The 18,979-nt window shown below is 43.1% G+C and overlaps 2 protein-coding genes across 22 annotated transcripts in view; one reads left to right on the top strand and one right to left on the bottom strand.

The window, feature by feature from the left end:
- Wdpcp (WD repeat containing planar cell polarity effector) overlaps positions 1-3,450 on the bottom strand; it is a 330,930-nt gene extending 327,480 nt beyond the window's left edge. For 10 of the 20 annotated variants that reach the window (XR_010057369.1, XR_010057368.1, XR_010057370.1 and 7 more), the window contains exon 1: positions 3,110-3,450. The gene's annotated coding sequence lies outside the window, so the exon portion shown is untranslated. The remainder of the gene's footprint in view (positions 1-3,109) is intronic. The other 10 variants (XM_063273242.1, XM_063273240.1, XM_039092076.2 and 7 more) reach the window with 7 other exon arrangements.
- A 235-nt stretch (positions 3,451-3,685) lies between these two features.
- Mdh1 (malate dehydrogenase 1) lies at positions 3,686-18,979 on the top strand. Of its 2 annotated transcripts, none has more exons than NM_033235.2 (9): positions 3,686-3,765; positions 8,751-8,849; positions 9,525-9,621; positions 11,194-11,369; positions 12,844-12,966; positions 16,001-16,177; positions 16,601-16,714; positions 17,356-17,445; positions 18,058-18,979. In NM_033235.2, the coding sequence occupies exons 1-9, from the start codon at positions 3,763-3,765 to the stop codon at positions 18,181-18,183; spliced, it is 1,005 nt and encodes a 334-aa protein (NP_150238.1). In that variant the 5' UTR covers positions 3,686-3,762; the 3' UTR covers positions 18,184-18,979. Both variants share the same exon structure in this region, with proteins under 2 accessions (NP_150238.1, NP_001303806.1).

The following is an 18,979-nucleotide window of genomic DNA, read 5'->3' as shown; positions in this document are numbered from 1 at the left end:
GCACCTGTCTTGCCTCAGCACATGAGTCTGAGACCACTGTGCCAATCAACTGAGCCCATGAAAGCTGCAAGAGGCGCCAGAACACCGCCAGAAGACGTTTTGGTGCATTTCTTTTTATGGAGTCACTACACATGGAGCCCCGCTACACAGTGCAAGGCTTACCAATACATGTGTGTTGTTAGTGAAGAATCCTTTCATCACGCTCGCTTTAGCAAAACATCCTTTCACCTATGTCTGCTTCAAGAAAGCACTCTTTCAGGTGTTTGCCCCAGCAAAACGCCATCTGACACAACTGACTTTCCAAAGAAACCGTAAGTTTCCACTTCAAGATTCCTAAAGATTCCTCGGGCCTCTACTTACACACACTTTCACACACACACACACACACACACACACACACACACACACACACACAAGGGTATCTTCAGGTACATGTGCACTCACACATATGCAAACATACACAAACACACACACAGCACATACACGTGAGAAGAAAAAGAAGAGATGGACTTAAGCCAAAAAAGAATCCAAAATGGAGAACTGTGAGAAGAACTAGATGTTGGCTGGTAAGAAGCCTTGGCTCAGGCAAGATAAGAAAGCTAAGGATGGGGCTGGAGAGATGGCTCAGGTTGAGAGCACTGATTGCTCTTCCAGAGGTCCTGAGTTCAAGTCCCAGCAACCACATGGTGGCTCACAACCATCTGTAATGAGATCTGATGCCCTCTTCTGGGGTGTCTGAGATAGCTACAGTGTACTGATGCATAAAATAAATGAATAAATCTTAAAAAAGAAAAAAAGAAAGCTAAGGATGTATTAAAATAGACACCTTAGTAGGCTCCTCTTTCTCCAACCTCTATTACTGGTACAATCTGAGTCTGAACAGTCATAAACACATCCTGACTGTAAACATGGATTCTTCAAGATAGAAGACAATGGCTGAGGCAAAGAATCGGGCTTCCTGGCTTTGCAAGGCCCATTCCTGATCAGTCCGCATTTCAGAAGTTACGCATGTCACAGGAAATCCAATAGTAGAAGAAATGGTTCCCTGAAGATGAGCTCACTCTAAGGACACGCTTCTGTTCTGGGTAATGACTGTCTTCCACCAAACGTTGTGATAAAACACTGACTGAAAGCAACTTGGGGGGGGGAAAGGTTTACTTCAACTTACACCTCCATTTCACAGTATTTCATTAGTGAAACCCAAGGCAGAAACTGAAGCAAAGACCATAAAAAAAAAATGCTGCTCACTGGTTTGTTCAACTACCTTTCATATTTGCACGCCTGTCCAGACTTCCTTCAATGATGAACAACAATGGAGTGTGAACACATAAGCCAAAAAGACCCTTTCTTCCCCCAAGTTACAGCAGTGGTAACCATTAATCCCAGCACTCAGGAGATTCTCTCCTTCCGAGTGACTCTAGTTTCTGTCAAATCAATGAAAACTAACCAGCCCACCACAGCACTACACACACAGCTCTGTGTCCTCACCGTAGCTGCCTAACCCCTTATGAGAGGCTTCCAAGACAGAGCCCATCTTTTAACAATGACGAGATCACCATGTTACCATTAGGAATTACAAAGTTTTGTTCCATGCTACGGTGGTTCCTAAGACTGCTATCCTAAGGTCCCGTGGCAGGTTTATCAGGTCAGCATTAAATCAGCTCCAGCCCTTGGCTCTTCACTTCGAAATCCTGTAATCTCTCCCTCAGCCATCAAGTGAAACTGGAGGCAAGTCGTGCTCTCTCTATCAAAAGTGTGATGTATCCACACATGGTTCCTCAGTAGGTAAGACTATAAAGCAACCGAACTAATGCCTACTAGAAAACCAAGGAGAAACAGAACGTACAGAGGCATGCCCTGGAATCAGAGAGTCTCTGACACTGAGGTAACGTTTAGAAACGCAACCCACAAATGAACTAAGTGTGGACAGAGACACAGGAAGCATTCCAACGTAAAAAGATTAGTGCTCAAGAACAAAAGGAAGGCACCAAGTGAATAAAGTGATTCTAGGAGCCATTCGAGTGAGATACAGTCTATTGAAACCTAAATGCTATTGGACCCAGCAGTTTTATGTCAACCTGACACAAGCTAATACAGTCTTAAGTTAGGAGGAATCCTCAACTGAAAAAAATGCTTCCACCATAAGATCAGCCTGTAGACAAGCCCATGGGGTGTTTTCTTAATTACTGTTGAAGAGGGAGGGCCCAGCCCATTATGGGTGGTGCCATCCCTGGGCTGGTGGTCCTGGGTTCTATAAGGAAGCAGACTGAGCAAGCCAAGAGCGACAAGCCAGTAAGCGGCACCCCTCCATGGTCTCTGCAACAGTTCATGCCCTCCAGGTCCCTACCTGTATTGAGTTCCTCGAATGATGAGCCAAAATGTGGAAGTGTAAGACAAATGAATCCTTTGCCCCTAACCTGCTTTTGGTCAGGCCGTTTCATCGCAGAAGTGGAAGCCCTAACTAAAATAGACCCTAAGGCATTATGTTTCTTTCTCCAAATACTAAATACAAAAACAAAACTGAAGCCATCCAGCATCCATTTTCTAGTGACGTTAAATTCTGAAGTTAGACCAATACCATATTCACTGATCTGTTCCGAAGCTTCGCGTCTTTTCGAATATCCGCTCAAAACAGAGAATGCAGAAATTCACCTTAACAACTTTGATTTTCAGTGAAAACCTCTTGAGTTGTTTTAGCCGCTAACATTCCGCCTGAAACAACCAGTGTGTCCCAATCTCCCCTGGAAATAACGGGTCTGGCAAAACTTTATCAAGACGTTTGTAAAGCTCATCCAGTTTCCAAAAAGAGAATGAGCAAAAAGTGTCAGTGTTCACAGTAGGCAAAGAAAGTTAGATCCCGGCACCACCGGCTATTACAGGGAAGGGGCTCACTCCACAAACCTTTCTGACTTTACTTTGGAAAAGTTGGACTGAACTCAAACTGCAAGACACTCTTCCCTCCAGAAAACTGTGGCATCCACTCCTGACCCCAACAGGGGACTCGAGAGGTCGCCCACGCCTGCCGACTACGGATTCAGGATACGAACAACCGTGCCGCGCCCTGCTCTGGCCCCTAGATAAAAAGAAAATCCCTCCCGGCCGAGCTCACCTGCTTCAGGCGTGGGGACGCAGCTCCACTCTGTCTCGGTTCCGAGAGCGTTCAGGTGAGCCTTCCCTGTCGCCTAGCAACGGTGAAGCTGCCGGTTCCTCCGCAAGCGTCAATTCCTCCCGCCTCTGAGAGAGTGCGTTTTTAAAAGGTTTTGTTTCCGGGTCGAGCTGGCTTTTTTTTTTTTGCAACGGAAGGTCTCTTTGCCTCCCTTGTTTAGTCTTGGGGGAGGATAGATTCTCGGTGGAGTGGCGGGTGCTGTCGCTCAGGGGTCGTTTCTCCTCCCTCGAGTTAACGCCTCCCCTCCCGCCAATTGGTGAGCGACGTCAGGCAGGCGCCTCATCCAAAGCACCAACCCTCTGCTCGCAGTCGTGCTCCAATCACAGAGGCTCAGCCCCGGGGACTACTTTGCAGTCCGCGAGGCGCGTAGGAAGAAGAGGTTTTTGGGTATTGTAGTTTAGTTCTGTCAGGAATGCACGAAGGTGGGCGCCAGAGAGCCCCAGAAGAACTACACTTCCCAGAAATGGCCGGGGCTTTAGCCGAACCTTTCCTGACCAGCCCGGCTCTGTCTCCCAGAGTCTGTTCCGCTGTAGAGGTGACCTGACTGCTGGAGACTGTCTTTGCTGGTGCAGAGATCGGCCTTGCAGTTTGCAATAATGGTGAGTGTGGGCTCCTGGAACTTGCAGCGGCTCCGGCCTCTCGGCCTCCTGCGCTTGATGCGCTTTAGAAAAGCAGTAATGCCAGGCGCTGTCCTTCGCGCGGTTTGCAAATCCGACTCACCCTCGCGACTGTCGCAGTAACCCAGAAATTGGAAAGGGTTTCGCTTCCCTTGGGGGTTCTTAAAAGCACTCTAGAGAAATCGCTGTCCTTGGAAAGGCGGGTCTCAATCTTTGCACATGACTGAGGGACCAAATTTTCTCCGAAGGACGTTAAAGGATTTGATGTGGGGGATGTGATTTGATGGGAGGGGAAGATCGGGTCCTAACTCTATTTTGCCTCTTAAGCTCATGGAAAGAATAGGCCTCTGATGTTGAGGCAGTGCCCCAGGTTATGATCCCAGTTTTCAGGAGACATGTTTCCACCATATTTAATTTAAAAGAAAACAGATGTTTCTGAAAACCTATTCTTGATCTCCGTTTGTAATGCCAGGACTGGTTAGCGTAGCTAGTCAAACAGTGCGGGTATTCTTTACTACTCCGTCATGAATTCCAAAAACCTTCTTGCAGATGTAACGCAACCATCTTGTCGAAGCTCTAGATCTATCTTGTCCCCAGCTGGGGGCGGGGGAGGGGGGTGAAAGAGCTCTGACGTAGGACTAATCTTCGTGCTGTTTGAAGGTGACATTTGCCACCAGACTGGAAATTGCTACGTACTTTAGAATTTACATTTTAAAAATACTTGTTCTCCTTTAATTTCAAGATGTGTGAGATGAATTGGAAATTTTTTGGATGGACTGGAAATTTCACAGAACCCAAAAAGACATGTTTTCAAACAAAGACAAAAACTCCTCTTAACCTCTATAAGAGACCGTAAGGGGATAACTATTAATTTTCTGTCATCAGTGCCTAGTTATTTTTGCACATAAGTAGTTATTTAAATTATGGCTTAAGCAGTTTCTACCTTAATAATTTTAGTCATAAAACGGCACTAGTTATCCAAGAACTTCGAACTTTAGGCTATTAGACCTATGTGAAAACCTTTTTAAAAATCATCTTATCCAAAACCCTACTTCAAATACTAAAATTTAGTTTGTTGATACCCAGAATACAAGTTGCTCAAGGTCACAAGGCTTGCATGAGGGTCTCTTTATTCTTCCCATTTACCAGGACTGTATTACACTTCGTAATCCCTGCTAGGAGATAAGTCCACCAAGTCTGCGTGTAACATCTGATAGCTTTGTTCCTTGTCATTCAGAGTGTTGAAACTCTGGAGTTAAAAGGGCTTTTAGGGATTGTTTCATCTAATCCTAAAACAGCCCGGCAAGGTCATTGATTTCCCAAGGTCGGGAAGATCCACTTGCCCTGGAGAGATGTACTGTTGAGTTTGCTATGGACTAGACGGAACTGGGCTCGCCCCTAGAAGGTCACATCTGGGCCTGAAGACATAAGTTGTTCCAGGTAGAAGAGTTCTGCGATGTTGCAGTCTCACATGATTCAGAACCATCTTGACTCCTGGGAAGAGGATGTGAGCAAATTACTGCTGCTTTAGAAAAGAACTGTCAGTTCCAGTCAGTGTTATGGTACATGTCTTAAATCCCAGCTCTGATTTCAAAACCAGCCTGGGCTACATACCTAGTTCCAGGCCAGCCAGGGCTGCATAGGGAGACCCTGCCTCATTTAAAAAAGAAAAAAAAGCTGTCTTTTTTTTTTTTTCCTTTTTTTTTTTTTTTTTTAAAGCCAATTCAAAACCTTTTTTAAAGGAACTCTGCCATGGTCCGTAGAGGAGTCAGCTAACAATACCTAGAGGAATGTGAATGATACCATGTGTCTTTTATATTGCAGAAATACATGCAAATAGAAAGTAAAAAGAGAGTGCTATTCTGAGGAATAACAGAGGGAAAACTTAACTCAAGCTCTTCAACTAAACAGCACGTTCTTAAGGCAGCCTGTATCTGCAGGAAGGTCATTAATGCCCTGCCAAGAGGGAAGCCATTCCTTTTTGGATGTTGGCAACATGCCCAGATATCTGGGCAGAGAATAGTAACCTGCATTGGCACTGTTACACTGTGAGACGCCAATGAGGCTCTCCTCCCCTCCCGCTTCTCAACTGCAGTATCTCAGGAAAGCAGGAAGAACCAAAATGGTGTCTCCTTTACCCACTTCATCACCAGACCTTCAAATACTAAGCTAACCCCTTAAGGTGGACTGGCCAGGCACAGAAGGAAACCACTAGGACAGAATTGAGTGTTGATTCTCGGCCACAGCCTGTTCACTATAGAATGTGATACAGGGAACACGTTTTTAATAAACGCCTACATAACACTGTCCTGACCATCAGCTAGACTTTCTGGAAGGTTGAACTTTAAGATGGGATTGGCACTCACCTCCCCTCATACCCCAGCTTGCTTCACATTGTTTGAGTTGAACTTGGGGGCTTTGGGCAGCGATGACCCTTTGTTGTTTCTGAGTCTCACAGTAGCCCACACTGGCCTCACTCTTAGAAATCCTGACATTTCTGTTCACCTACCAGCCCTAGTATTGCTGTCCGCCATATGTCACCATGCCTGGTGGCAGTTTGGTTTGGTTTTTGTTTTGTCTTTTCTTTGCACTACCCTTTGGCTTCACCCTTATGCTGTTCATTCAGTAAATTTACATTGAAACCTGTGTGAAGAGCACAAATTTTAGTCAAAGCTTGGGCTTGAGTGACAGATGTGTAAATATGTAATTGCTGGAATTAAAGGTGTGTGCCACCACTGCCTGGCTAAAACACCTTCACTTTTAAAAAGCACATTCAGGATGCTTCCAGTCTTTGTGGAGGCGGCGTTTACACGATCAAGCTATTAATTAAGCAAGTATTTGAGTTCCAGCTGTGCGCCTGTTTCTGATCTATCTGGTGGGATGCAACAGTGACTAGAATTCAGATTATAGGAAGGTAGGGAAACGGGCAAAGGCCAGAGAAGAGGGGAACAGCCTCTCCCTTCTCACTCCTAACTTCAAAAGGAAAGATGATAAAATGAAATACTTACAGGGGGTTAAAGATTGCTCTATAATCGTAACGGTTCCTGGTAGTGATACCTCAGAACATAAGTCTTATAAAGCTATGTATAGCAGAAAATGACCGAATAGAATACTGTGTTCTATTCATACATACGTTTACTTTGGACATAGATACATGGTTTTATTACATTTTTAGTATAGATACATATTTTATTAAAGCTTTATTTAGGTATTACATTTAATGTATCTAGAGATAAGGAAAAATAGGAGAGAAATCCAAGTATCAAGGAGAATTTTCTCATAGATTTCTGAGGTTTTATGTTTAGTTATATTTTTCTATTTCTATCCTTGGTGTGTTTTTTGAGGAAGAAATCCAAGTAAAATCTCCTCTGATCAGATTTTATAACGATACTTATTTAGTGAATTTTCTGTTTTGACCTCTGGGCACCGCACTTCTGAGTGCTGTCAGTTTCAGGCCGCCTGTCTTTCCATCTCAGACGAATGAGTCACTAGGAGAGGCAGTTCTAAATAAAAAGAAATCAAATGTTTCTACCCCGGTCCGTTGAGGGGCCATTTCTTCATACAAAGAGAAACTGGGGTAACCCAGAGTCCCTCAGTGCTCAGCACAATCAAGGAAGGGAACAGTTTATCCTGGTTCTTTTTTTTTTTTTTTTTTTTTTTTTTTAATTCTCTGGGCTTAATTTAATTTTTTTTCCATTACTCAGCACTCATTTTGAATACGTTGTTATTTTAGTCTGTGTGTCTTATTTTATTCAGTCTCTTCTTTCTGTTATATAACTATTCCATTTTTCCCCCTTATGGTTTCTCTTCCTTTTTAAAAAATAAATTTTCCCTTGGAATCAGACTGTCAGCTATTGCCATTGTGATTTAGGACAATATTTGATACTAAAATTTATTATATTCCAGATGTTAATAATTTTCTCACTTTTTTTTCCTCCTTACAGGGGTGGAGGGACAGGGGGCGGGGGAGTGCGGGGGGTGGGGTGGGGGGCCAGAACAAAACTAAAGGCGTGGACCAGCAAGGTGGCTCAGTGGGTAAAAGGAGCTTGCTGCCAAGTCTGACAACCTGAATTCAATCCCCAAGAACCACATAATGGAAGGAAAAACCAACTCCCACAAGTTGCAGCAAGCTGTGTTGCGTCCCCCCCACACTCTACACCTTAAATAAATACAATTTTAAAAATAAAGGCTTGGGGCTGGAGAGATGACCCAGCAGTTAAGAGTCTCTTAAGACTGCTCTTCCACAGGTTCTGAGTTCAATTCCCACATGCAGCTCACAACCATCTGTAATAAAATCCAGTACCCTCCGCTAGTGTGTCTGAAGACAGCTGCAGTGTACTCACATACATAAAATGCATAAATAAATCTTTAAAAACAAAGGCTTAACACTGGGACAGCAGTACACACCTTTAACGGCAGCACTGGGTGAGCCGGCAGAGGCAGGTGACTGAGTTTAAGTGCAGGTTTTTTGGGCAGTGAAGTCAGAGCAGGATTGATTTATTCAGACTTTTTGGCTCACAGTAAAGAGTAAGTGCTAGTCACTGCTACTCCCCTTCACCGGGTGTGGGACTAGTGAGGTGGGGGGTCAGGGATTTGCACGATAGGGATCTGTGAGGCTCTTCCAGCCTACCAGGGCTTATACCACCACAAAATGAATATGACATTGTGGCCTACATTTTGGCAAAATGTCCCCCACGGATGGACATGGTTGCATACAAAAATCCAGTTCTGCACTTTTTAGTTCTGCTCCCATTTAGTCAGAGTTAGAGAACGCTTCCCAAGCGTGCCGCCAAGGGACACACTTCGTAAGTTGCTTAGTCCATTTGCACGCTTTCTTTACTAAAAACAAGCCTGTTCGTTTCCTAAGCGAGTCAGGAAGGGACTTCACAGTGTTGTGTTCACTTTTAAAGCATGCATCGCCTTATTAAGGTAACACGTTAATAAACTGCGTGTCTTTTTCATTACAGTCTGAGCCAATCAGAGTCCTCGTGACAGGAGCAGCCGGTCAGATTGCATATTCGCTGCTGTACAGCATTGGAAATGGATCTGTCTTTGGGAAAGACCAGGTAGGGACGTGTCTGTAAACATTGGCGCTATGGTAGAAAATGTCCTTATAAGGTTCTGTTGCAAATGGTGAAGGACCAGGCATCCCTAGTAAATGAACGAGTCAGTCCTTTGCTGTCAGCAGAGACTCCTGAGACGTTTTGTAGGCTACCCTGGGGGCACCGGAAGTCACCTGGAGTGGAGCTCTTCCCCTGGTGTGCTGCAGTAGCTTAGTGAGACTGACCAGCAGGCAACACTCACTCACTGCTGAGAGTAACTCTTGGGGAGGGGCTGGGGAAGTTGTAGAATCTGTCCTTTCTTTCTAATTGTGGTGTTTTGAGCCTAAGTAATCAGATGTGAGATCTACACCACAGGAAACAGGCACCCCTAATTCTCACAAGTCTGAATTGTACTCTTAAATCCTTTTCTAAAGTCTTCGTTAATTTTTTCTCTCAACCTACAGATAACTGAATTTTCCCTTCATGTCAGATATGCTGGTTGTCTGTAGTTAGCTATTTATAAAGAGAAATCATACCTGCAGGTACTAAGTAAGCTGTGGCATCTCCTCCATAATTATGACTAATTAGGATCTAAATATACACAAACAAAATCGGGCGGGCCTTTGTGTGAGGGAGAGCGCCGTAACCACCCCGACCTCCGAGGTAACCACACTGCCCACTGTCCTTGCTCTTCCCCAGCCCATCATTCTTGTGCTGTTGGACATCACCCCCATGATGGGTGTTCTGGACGGTGTCCTGATGGAGCTGCAAGACTGTGCCCTTCCCCTTCTGCAGGGTGAGTGGGGAAGTCAAAGAAAACAGATAATATAGCGCTTCGTATCTTACCAAAGGTGGATTTTTTTTTTTTAAGATTTTTATAAAGATTGTCAGTTAGAAATTGTGTCACAAAAGCGTTTTTGTCGTTGTCGTTATTGTTTGAACTACACTTTTTTTTAACGTAAATACCAAGAAAAAAAAATGAGTACAAAAGCAAGAAGCAACCAGTGGCAAGTCAAGGGCTTGTTTTCCTCGGGCCTACGTATAACTTATAATTCTATTAAATGTAATGTGCTCAAGGACTTTGCGTCCAGGCTGTTTGCACTGTGCTGTGATTTGAAGTCTATTTAGAAGTAATAGTAGCCTCCTGTGACAGAAAATGTTCCATTTCAAGGAACGCTCTCCAGGCCACCTGCTGCTCCCGGCCGTAGTTGGTTCCTTGTTTATTTCCCCTTTCCTTTGCCAAGCACTGGCTTGAGATGGTTAAACTGCCCAGCCTGAAGGAAGACGTGAAGTCTGTGTCTAGTCAGGCATTTCCTAGAAGAGCAACTCTGCAGATCTCCAAACTTCAGTCTATGCTCCTGTTCGTGCCAGCCTTCCTATGGCTCCTTCCCTTACAGCCCTTTCCAAGGCTGTCCCTCTGTTGCATTTTCTACTTACATCACTTTTTCTGCAGAGTCCTTCTGTCACTAATGACCCAGTGTTCCCTCAGACTGCTGTAAACGTGGCAGCGAAGGGAAGAGAAGGAATGTGTCCTTCTCTCTTGACAGAAGAGGAAGACATACTTTTTTTTCCTTACGTTCCTCCATTTGGGGTGTCAGCAACCTTACTGACATGGGTTTACAAGCCTAAAACTCTACAAATAGAAATTCTGACTCAGCTATGGCCTTTTTAATAGACTCAAAGGAAAACAACGTTGTATGTTCCTTGATCAAAAACCAAGTTAAATGTTTATCAGTTCGACACTGGATTCGAGTTGAACTCTGGACCAATGTCCCTCTCTTATCATAGTGGCACTATTTCCTTAGGCCTTAGTTTCTTCATCTGTGAAATGTGAAGATTACATTTGATAGAATACAATCCTTAACATTATCCCATTGGAGTATGCCCTGTAAACTTTATTTTTTTCAATTGTGATTGTTATCTTAAACCTTGGAGTAATTGCAATCTAAAGGTTAGGTGAGTCAGTCTCTCTTTTGTATTATTGGTGGCTATGTATATGTAACCACAGATATACTTTTATATCTCATATATATGTGAAAAAACAAATGCTACATCATATCTAATGATGCAAAGATAAAAGCTGTAAAGCTATTTTAATTGAGATAATTATTGATATAAAAATACAAAATAATTATTCACTTTCTGCTGTGTTCTTAGGGGTCATTAAATGAGTGTATTATCTTTTTTAGGCCTCTGAAAAGTTCATCAATGTGAACTGTGAAAATAAACATTTAGCACAGTTTGAAAGGATAAGTAGATTCAATATGAAAGGGGGAATTTCGACCCAGGCATTTAAATAGCCGTGTGTGTGTGTGTGTGTGTGTGTGTGTGTGTGTGTGTGTGTGTGTGTTCTTTGCCATGTCCACAGATGTCATTGCAACAGACAAAGAAGAGGTTGCCTTCAAAGACCTGGACGTGGCTGTCCTTGTGGGCTCCATGCCAAGAAGGGAGGGCATGGAGAGGAAGGACCTACTGAAAGCCAACGTGAAGATCTTCAAATCCCAGGGCGCAGCCTTGGAGAAGTACGCCAAGAAATCAGTTAAGGTGACTTGCAGCATGTTTTATGGAGATGTTTTCTTACTTGTATTTCAGACCTCTGCTTTTGATGTTTAAATACCAGAGCTGCTTATATTAGTTTCTGGTTCTATACAAAGTTCAGCGAGTACGGCTAGACGTGGAGGGAAGAGGACACCTTTCTTGTGCCGCTCGCTCTGGGTGCTTGGTGAGACCTTCATAGTCGTGTGTGTTGTGGAAGGTGGCTGCTGAGTGCTCCTTGTCAGTCACTGCAGTCTCTGCTGGTCCATGGGATTGTTACAGGCTGTCCCATGACTTCCTCTCCTGTCTCAGTAGCTATTTATGTTCATTCTAAGTTTGCCTTAATGTTCCAAAGCTGATCTTCACGAGCGACCCGTTTATAAAACTTCATCGTTGCCTATATTTTTGCTTACTGTAGATTTCATTTTAAATAGTTAACTTTCCTTTGTAATCATTAACAAGGAATAAGAATGATTAGGAACGCACAGGTCTCTTGGTAAAAGATTACAGAGGTGCTCAGACTGGTAAAATTCAGGCTGCCTGGACTTATTTACATGGTAATTCACCTCTCAAAAAAAGGGGGATGGGGGCTTTTGCTGAGGAAAATACAGACTGGGATACTCAGAGGCAAAAACGACATATGTGTGTATGTTTGATTCACTAGATGTAGAGGAGTTGTAAAGATAATCAGTATTTTACCAAATAGCCCAGGTAATTCTTAGGATTAAGCCAGTTTAAGAAATACTTGGGGTTGGGGATTTAGCTCAGTGGTAGAGCGCTTGCCTAGCAAACGCAAGGCCCTGGGTTCGGTCCCCAGCTCCGAAAAAAAGAAAAAGAAAAAGAAAAAAAAAAAAAAGGAAAGAAATACTTTATTCTGGGCAGGAGAGATGGCTCAGTGGTTAAGAGCACCGACTTCTCTTCCTGAGGTCCTGAGTTCAATTCCCAGCAACCACATGGTGGCTCACAACCATCTGTAATGAGATCTGATGCCCTCTTCTGGTGTGTCTGAAGACAGCGACAGTGTACTTATGTATAATAAATAAATAAATCTTTAAAAAAAAAGGGGGGGGGGTTGGGGATTTAGCTCAGTGGTAGAGCGCTTGCCTAGGAAGCGCAAGGCCCTGGGTTCGGTCCCCAGCTCCGAAAAATAGAACCAAAAAAAAAAAAAAAGAAAAAAGAAAGAAAGAAAGAAATACTCAAAAACAAATTGATTTCCTTTAGAAAAAAAACTTTGAAAAAAAAGGAAACGTTTTCAATGATTCAGACTCTAGGATGACGCTTTAGATTTCTTGCTTTTTGTGTGACAAATAAATGAATGATCCGTCTCCATAGTAAAACATAAAGATGTTAGGTCCCCTTAGGCCCAAGATATTGTCAGCGGAAACTGACTTGCATATCACAGACACAGAGGCCCTGTCAGACGTGTTGTAGTCTGCTTGCACGGCAGGTGTCAGTGTGTGCTCTGTGCCTCCCACCCGTCTAGGTCATTGTTGTGGGGAACCCAGCCAATACAAACTGCCTGACGGCCTCCAAGTCAGCACCATCGATCCCCAAGGAGAACTTCAGTTGCCTGACTCGATTGGACCACAACCGAGCAAAATCTCAAGTAAGAAAAATGACTTTTAAGTTTTAAAATTTTCAGCTTTGAAACTTTTTCTTTTACTTTTAAAATAATTAAATTTTGGTTTGTGCATTTGTTGTTTTCATTGAGCAGAAACACTATCCTTTTTGGTTTTAATTAAAAGTTAGGTAGTCTAACTTTTTAGGAGTTAAGGAACTGGCCTTCCTTAGTTTTATCTTCAACTAACCAATTGTGAACCTATTGTATAACTATATCTTCATATATATGTCCAGTTATAGTTCAGTGCAGTTGCCAGTGTTATCTCCTGTAGTAGTTAGCAGTTAGTTAAATGAAAACACATGATGTGTTATTAGCTTAATCACGTCATGGGCTGTGGAAGAGACCTGAGTGGTGTGTGTTTGTGCTTCAGTTTTCTCTGCAGCTAATTTTGTATTTAATATTCAATTTTTTAACCTTCTAAGATGTTTTGTGAAATTATTAGCATCATATTACTCCTTATTTCTTGGAGGCTTAGATTTAGATGTCAAAGTTACCAATGACGTGGAGATTAGCGATGGCTTCCTAAGACACTGGGAGCTAAGCTGCTCATCCAGGCTGGCGTCTGTGTTCTTACGTTAGCTGAAGCTGGAGTTCTCCAGTGCAGCGCTCTTCCCTTTTCTCTGGCACTGTTTCGTCCGCTCTGCTTCCGCCACAGACCATTGCTTCTGTATAGTTCTTGGAGTTACACTATTCATCATGTTAGCTTTAAGAAAACTATTCCTTAGACAGAAAAAGATACGTGTTTTAAAAAAAAAAAAAAAAAAAAAACAAGCCATTGCCTTAGACTGAGAGTTGATTCCTTCAACTCTCAGGAGTTAAATATCCAGTAAGAGAGAAAATAATTTAATTCTCATGGTGACTGGATGACGCATTAATGGTGCTTGTTTTACAGATAAGAACCATGAGACTAAGCGACCAGGGAACCTGCCCAAAGTCATAGAGTAACTAATGCTGGAACTGCTTGATTCACAGGACACAAACTAAACCCTTGTGTATGTTCTAAGCAGTAGTATTAAGAAAATACATTCTACTAGCTCTTAGCATGATGCTATCACATAATAAAACAGTGAGGATTCACTGCTATTATCATTGTTTTTTATTGAGAGAGATAAAGTTGAAAAGGCCATACTGACAATATCCTCAGAACACTCCAGCTAACTTAGACAGTAAATAATCCGTGAGATGCTTTGGGCTATAGGCAGTAGTCGTCCTGTGGTGGCTGGAAAAGGAGGGATTGCCTGGAAGCCGGGTTAGGCACAAGGGGCAGTGTAGGCAAAGAGAACTGGCTGCAGTTGTAGATGTGGGCTGGCCAGTGAGTCCTTACTTAGTTCCCGCAGAAAATGTGTTGAGATGACCCTGCCCATGGTCTTCCTGAGGCCTTGGTAGCAGCAGAAGTTGGACAGTTCTGCCTCCCAAGTGTCACAGAGTAGCACTTTGTCCTAGTACTTGAAATAGCTTCCCTTGTGGGGGCAAAAGTCATGAATGAACCAAGAGCGAAGTTTTCCTGGTGCTTCACTTTGGGCACAGTCTGTTCCTCATAGGCCTTGGCTAGGCAGTGTCCGTATTTCAGTATGTCAGTCTGGCATAGTGACAGCTGTCAGAAGTTTTTTTTTTTTTTTTTTTTTTTTTTTGGTTCTTTTTTTTTTTTTTTTTTTTTTCCAGAGCTGGGGACCGAACCCAGGGCCTTGCGCTTCCTAGGCAAGCGCTCTCAGAAGTTTTTGAAGAAGCATTTTCTTCCTCTTATAGAAGTTGTTATCCAAATGAGAAGTAATTAACCCCAAAATAAAATCTTACAGGAATCCTGACGAGTCCTCCATGATTTGTTCAAAACTGTAAAAGCTTTAGTTACCAGTGACTGAATTATTACCTGCTGAACTCTGTATGTGAGGCCCAGTGCTAGGTGCATGCATGCATAAAATACATGTGTGTACAAGATGACATAAAATACATGTATGTACAAGATGGCCTGACAGGACTGTTGCTGGTAGGGAGTGGAAAGCTAGGGCTGGAGAATTAGTCAAAAATTCAACAGATCTGTTTGACAAATGTGAAAGCTTGCCTAAGGAAGCAAGAAATGTTATCCTCTGTATGCACTGATTCCACCTGGTTCTGACAGGACTCACAGTGAGAAGCAGCACCTGCCAGGCGCAGAATGCCTGGGCTCTGTTAGCTCCAGAGATCAAAGGAGTAAGAGAGCATAGGCCACATGAGCACAGGAGGGGAGCCAAAGGGGCCTGCGGGGAGGACACCCTAGAGGCAGGTGGTAGTCACGACTCTGGAGTAGTTAAAGCGGGTATTCAGGGCATCAGAGTTCTCAAGTTCTTAGTACACTCTGGACTTTAACCAAAGTTTAAATATTAGTATAGATATTCATAAATGTATTAAATATTTTATTAAAGTATGCTGAGTTCATTATGATCTGTGTCTTACATGCATTTCAGCTTAGAACATTTTCAGCTTCTGCTGAGCTTATCAGAATGACCATTCTGTCATAAGTTACATCACAAGACTTATTTTAGTCCACAAATCTATAAGATAGGGGCAGCCACAGTTTGATAATAGCTTGCTTCTAATAGCAACATCTCTAACTATAATTGAAAATTAATTTGTGCATTGTATATAACAAAAATTTGACCAGAATAGGGTAAGTATACCTAAAGTATCAGACCACAATGATAAGGTGACATCCATGTAAGAGGAGCAAAACAAAGCTCATATTCATGTATTAGAAATCTGTTCACCTGTTGGTCAACTCACTGTGCTAATAATGTAGTCGTAAATTACAGAATGCTCTTAGATTCTCTACACTGCATAGTTTCAAGTCCATAGTTGTTGACAGCATTAAATGTTTCTAGGATATTGCCGAGCAGTAAAATTTGCCCTTTTTCAAATTCGTGTAGCTTTTATTAGCTTAATGTTTCAGAAGCTCTTTGCCTTTACTTAAGGGCATCTGTCAAACAAATCACAATTTGCAATAAATCAATTGCCTAACTGATGTGTTTGTTTTAAATTGAACTAGATTGCTCTTAAACTCGGTGTAACCGCTGATGATGTAAAAAATGTCATTATCTGGGGAAATCATTCATCAACCCAGTATCCAGATGTCAATCATGCCAAGGTGAAATTGCAAGGAAAAGAAGTTGGTGTGTATGAAGCCCTCAAAGACGACAGCTGGCTCAAGGGAGAGTTCATCACGGTAAGAAGAGTGTGAGCCCTCTGGGCAGTCAGCCAGAGACAGGCACAGCACACTGCTGAGCTGAGTATCTGCCAGGGCCTGTGGGACCCTCAAGGACAGCCGCCGTTTCACTATAATGTATGCTTTTGGAGTGGGCAAAAAGATGGTTATCACTGTCTGATGTGGCCTGATCTAGGACAGTTGAGATTCTCCAGGTCAGAAAAACAGAGCTGTCTACTTCTGTTTATACCCAAATCTGCTTCTCTGTATCTGGTGTCACACATTGTATAGGAATCTCTACCTTTCTAAAATGGTACCTCTAACTGAATTGGGATAGTAGGATTAACACTGGCGGGAACCCTGCGAGCCTGGTCTTCTTCTCGGGGTGAATGTGGACCGTGAGGGTTTGCTGGCATGCTCAGGTAGCTTTCCCTGTCCCCCCAGACTGTGCAGCAGCGTGGTGCTGCTGTCATCAAGGCTCGGAAGCTGTCCAGTGCCATGTCTGCTGCGAAGGCCATCTCGGACCACATCAGAGACATCTGGTTTGGAACCCCGGAGGTGAGGGCTCTCATTTGCATGGGCCATCCGTCCGTCCACCTTGTGTTTGGGTTTTGGGTGCTGGAATAAGAAGAGCAGTTGAGCCAGTTGGGTTCATTTCCCAGCTCACACACCTGCTAGCCCAGGAACCCCCGAATGTTACGTAGCCTTTCTGAGCTGTGCTGTCAACTGTCACAGGGTGTTTATCACAGAGGATTTTAGGAGTCCAAGGCAGTTCTATATATGGTAAGCCACTCTTTTTAAAACCAGGACGGGGCCATTGTATTCTCAGCTCTAAAACCAGGATGGTGCTTGGGGCCGGAGAATGGCTCAGCAGTCACGAGTGGTCACTTCTCTTGCAGAAGAGCCAGGTTCATTCCCAGCATCCACGTCAGGCAGCTCAGAACTCCCGGTAACTACAGCTTCAAGAGACCTGTACACACATGTGTGCATGCACAGACAGACGCACACACACACATTTAATAAAGAGTGTGAGCTGTGACCTACTTGACATGGTCTGGAAGAGTAGATGAGGTGATGTCTGTGAACCAGTGTGCACTCGGGCTCCTCGCACACAGAAGTTGTACAGTTTTCACTGTAGTAGGTTGTCAGTGGGTTTGTGAGCCAATCCCTGTACGCTATGATGATGTAACCTTTTCTAGGGCGAGTTCGTGTCGATGGGCGTAATCTCTGATGGCAACTCCTATGGTGTCCCTGATGACCTGCTCTACTCGTTCCCTGTCGTGATCAAGGTGGGGCGACATGGAAGAAGAGTGCACACACGCGCGCACGCACACACACACGATATTAAATATGTGTGGATATATAGAGCATACATGTATATGATATTTATAGAGTATATATAGATATTCCTTCCTAATGCCAAGTCTTTAATTCAATACTGAAACTAATCTGGAAAGCAAGCTTTAATACTTCGTTATTGCAGTAACTCCCTATCATACCCATAAACAGAATATATTTTCTCAGAAACCCATAGGACTCAGTGTTATTCTTTATTATAATCATGGTATAGTTCATTATAGCTTCCTGGGGATTTCTAAAGTTAGCGCATTTCAAACTCAAGTGTCGTGATACTCATCCCTTTGGGGCTGACCTGAGGGAAGGAGGAAGTCGTGGGCATGTTCAGAAAGCTGGGACTGGGTGGATCAGGACTCTGATCTGAGGGGCAGTCCAGCAGGAGGAGAAGCTGGCTGGGTTATCCCGAGTATGATTTTTTAAAGTGGACTCCAGTTTAGAGTCAGGCTTTAAAAGAGGTGTGCTTTGAGGTATCATTTTAAGCGAGGCTGTCCCCTGCTGAAACATCTGTCACTTCAGCTGAAGCTCTTGCAATTGTTCTCTGACAGAATAAGACCTGGAAGTTTGTTGAAGGCCTCCCCATTAACGACTTCTCCCGTGAGAAGATGGACCTGACAGCAAAGGAGCTGACCGAGGAAAAGGAAACGGCTTTTGAGTTTCTCTCCTCCGCATGACTACACAGTCGTGTTGACGTCAGCAGACATCCCAAGGCTGAGGAATCAAAATGTCGTCTTTGAGCCTAGTACCAAACAGTAATAATGCTACATTCAGATTGTGAACAGCAAAATATTTTAAATATTATGTGCTTTGTGATTCGTGAAAGTCTATCATGTTGTTAGTGCTGCGATCTAAATAAAAGTATATTCAAGTGAAAGTCTCAGCCTCTATTTCTAGCTTATACTTAGTGTGCTCAGAAAAATAGATTAGAATTTTGCCTTTTTCACTGAGTAGAAGAAGTAAAAGTGGAAAATGTTAGGAAGCATTAGTCTAACATAGACAAGGAAGCCAATCGATCTATTTCAGAGGGATCCCATTACGTAAATGAGTTATTTATATTTTAAGTCCTTAAAGGTTGGTTCATGTTTTGTTCATATTCTGATTTTAAAATTAGCTGTAAGAAGGTCGCAGATAAGCTATCTTCCTTATATTCTATAGCAGAATAGTGGAATCGTTAATATTTGATAGCCGATAACTGCCACAGTATTAGTGTTTTGAGCTAAGGTTGTTAGAAGCATAATCCTGTGCTTTCAAGGCAGTCTGTCTCCCCCCAGGAACGCCTGTATCATCTTTTCATCTTCCTGCTTTTAGTGCATTACTCAAGGCAATAAATAGAACCATAGTCTCACGGCTTTTGTAACGCCTTTTGTGGATACTCAAATACTTGCTGGTTAGGTTTGCTACTTACCTGTATTGGTAAATAGTATCTGTATTGGAGCTTGTACAGTGTTTGCCTAACCCTCATGAAGCCCT

Source organism: Rattus norvegicus, chromosome 14 (genome assembly GCF_036323735.1).
Source record: "Rattus norvegicus strain BN/NHsdMcwi chromosome 14, GRCr8, whole genome shotgun sequence".
Lineage (NCBI taxonomy): Eukaryota > Metazoa > Chordata > Mammalia > Rodentia > Muridae > Rattus > Rattus norvegicus.
Note: the sequence above shows the minus strand (reverse complement) of the source record. Positions and strands in the feature narration are given on the sequence as shown.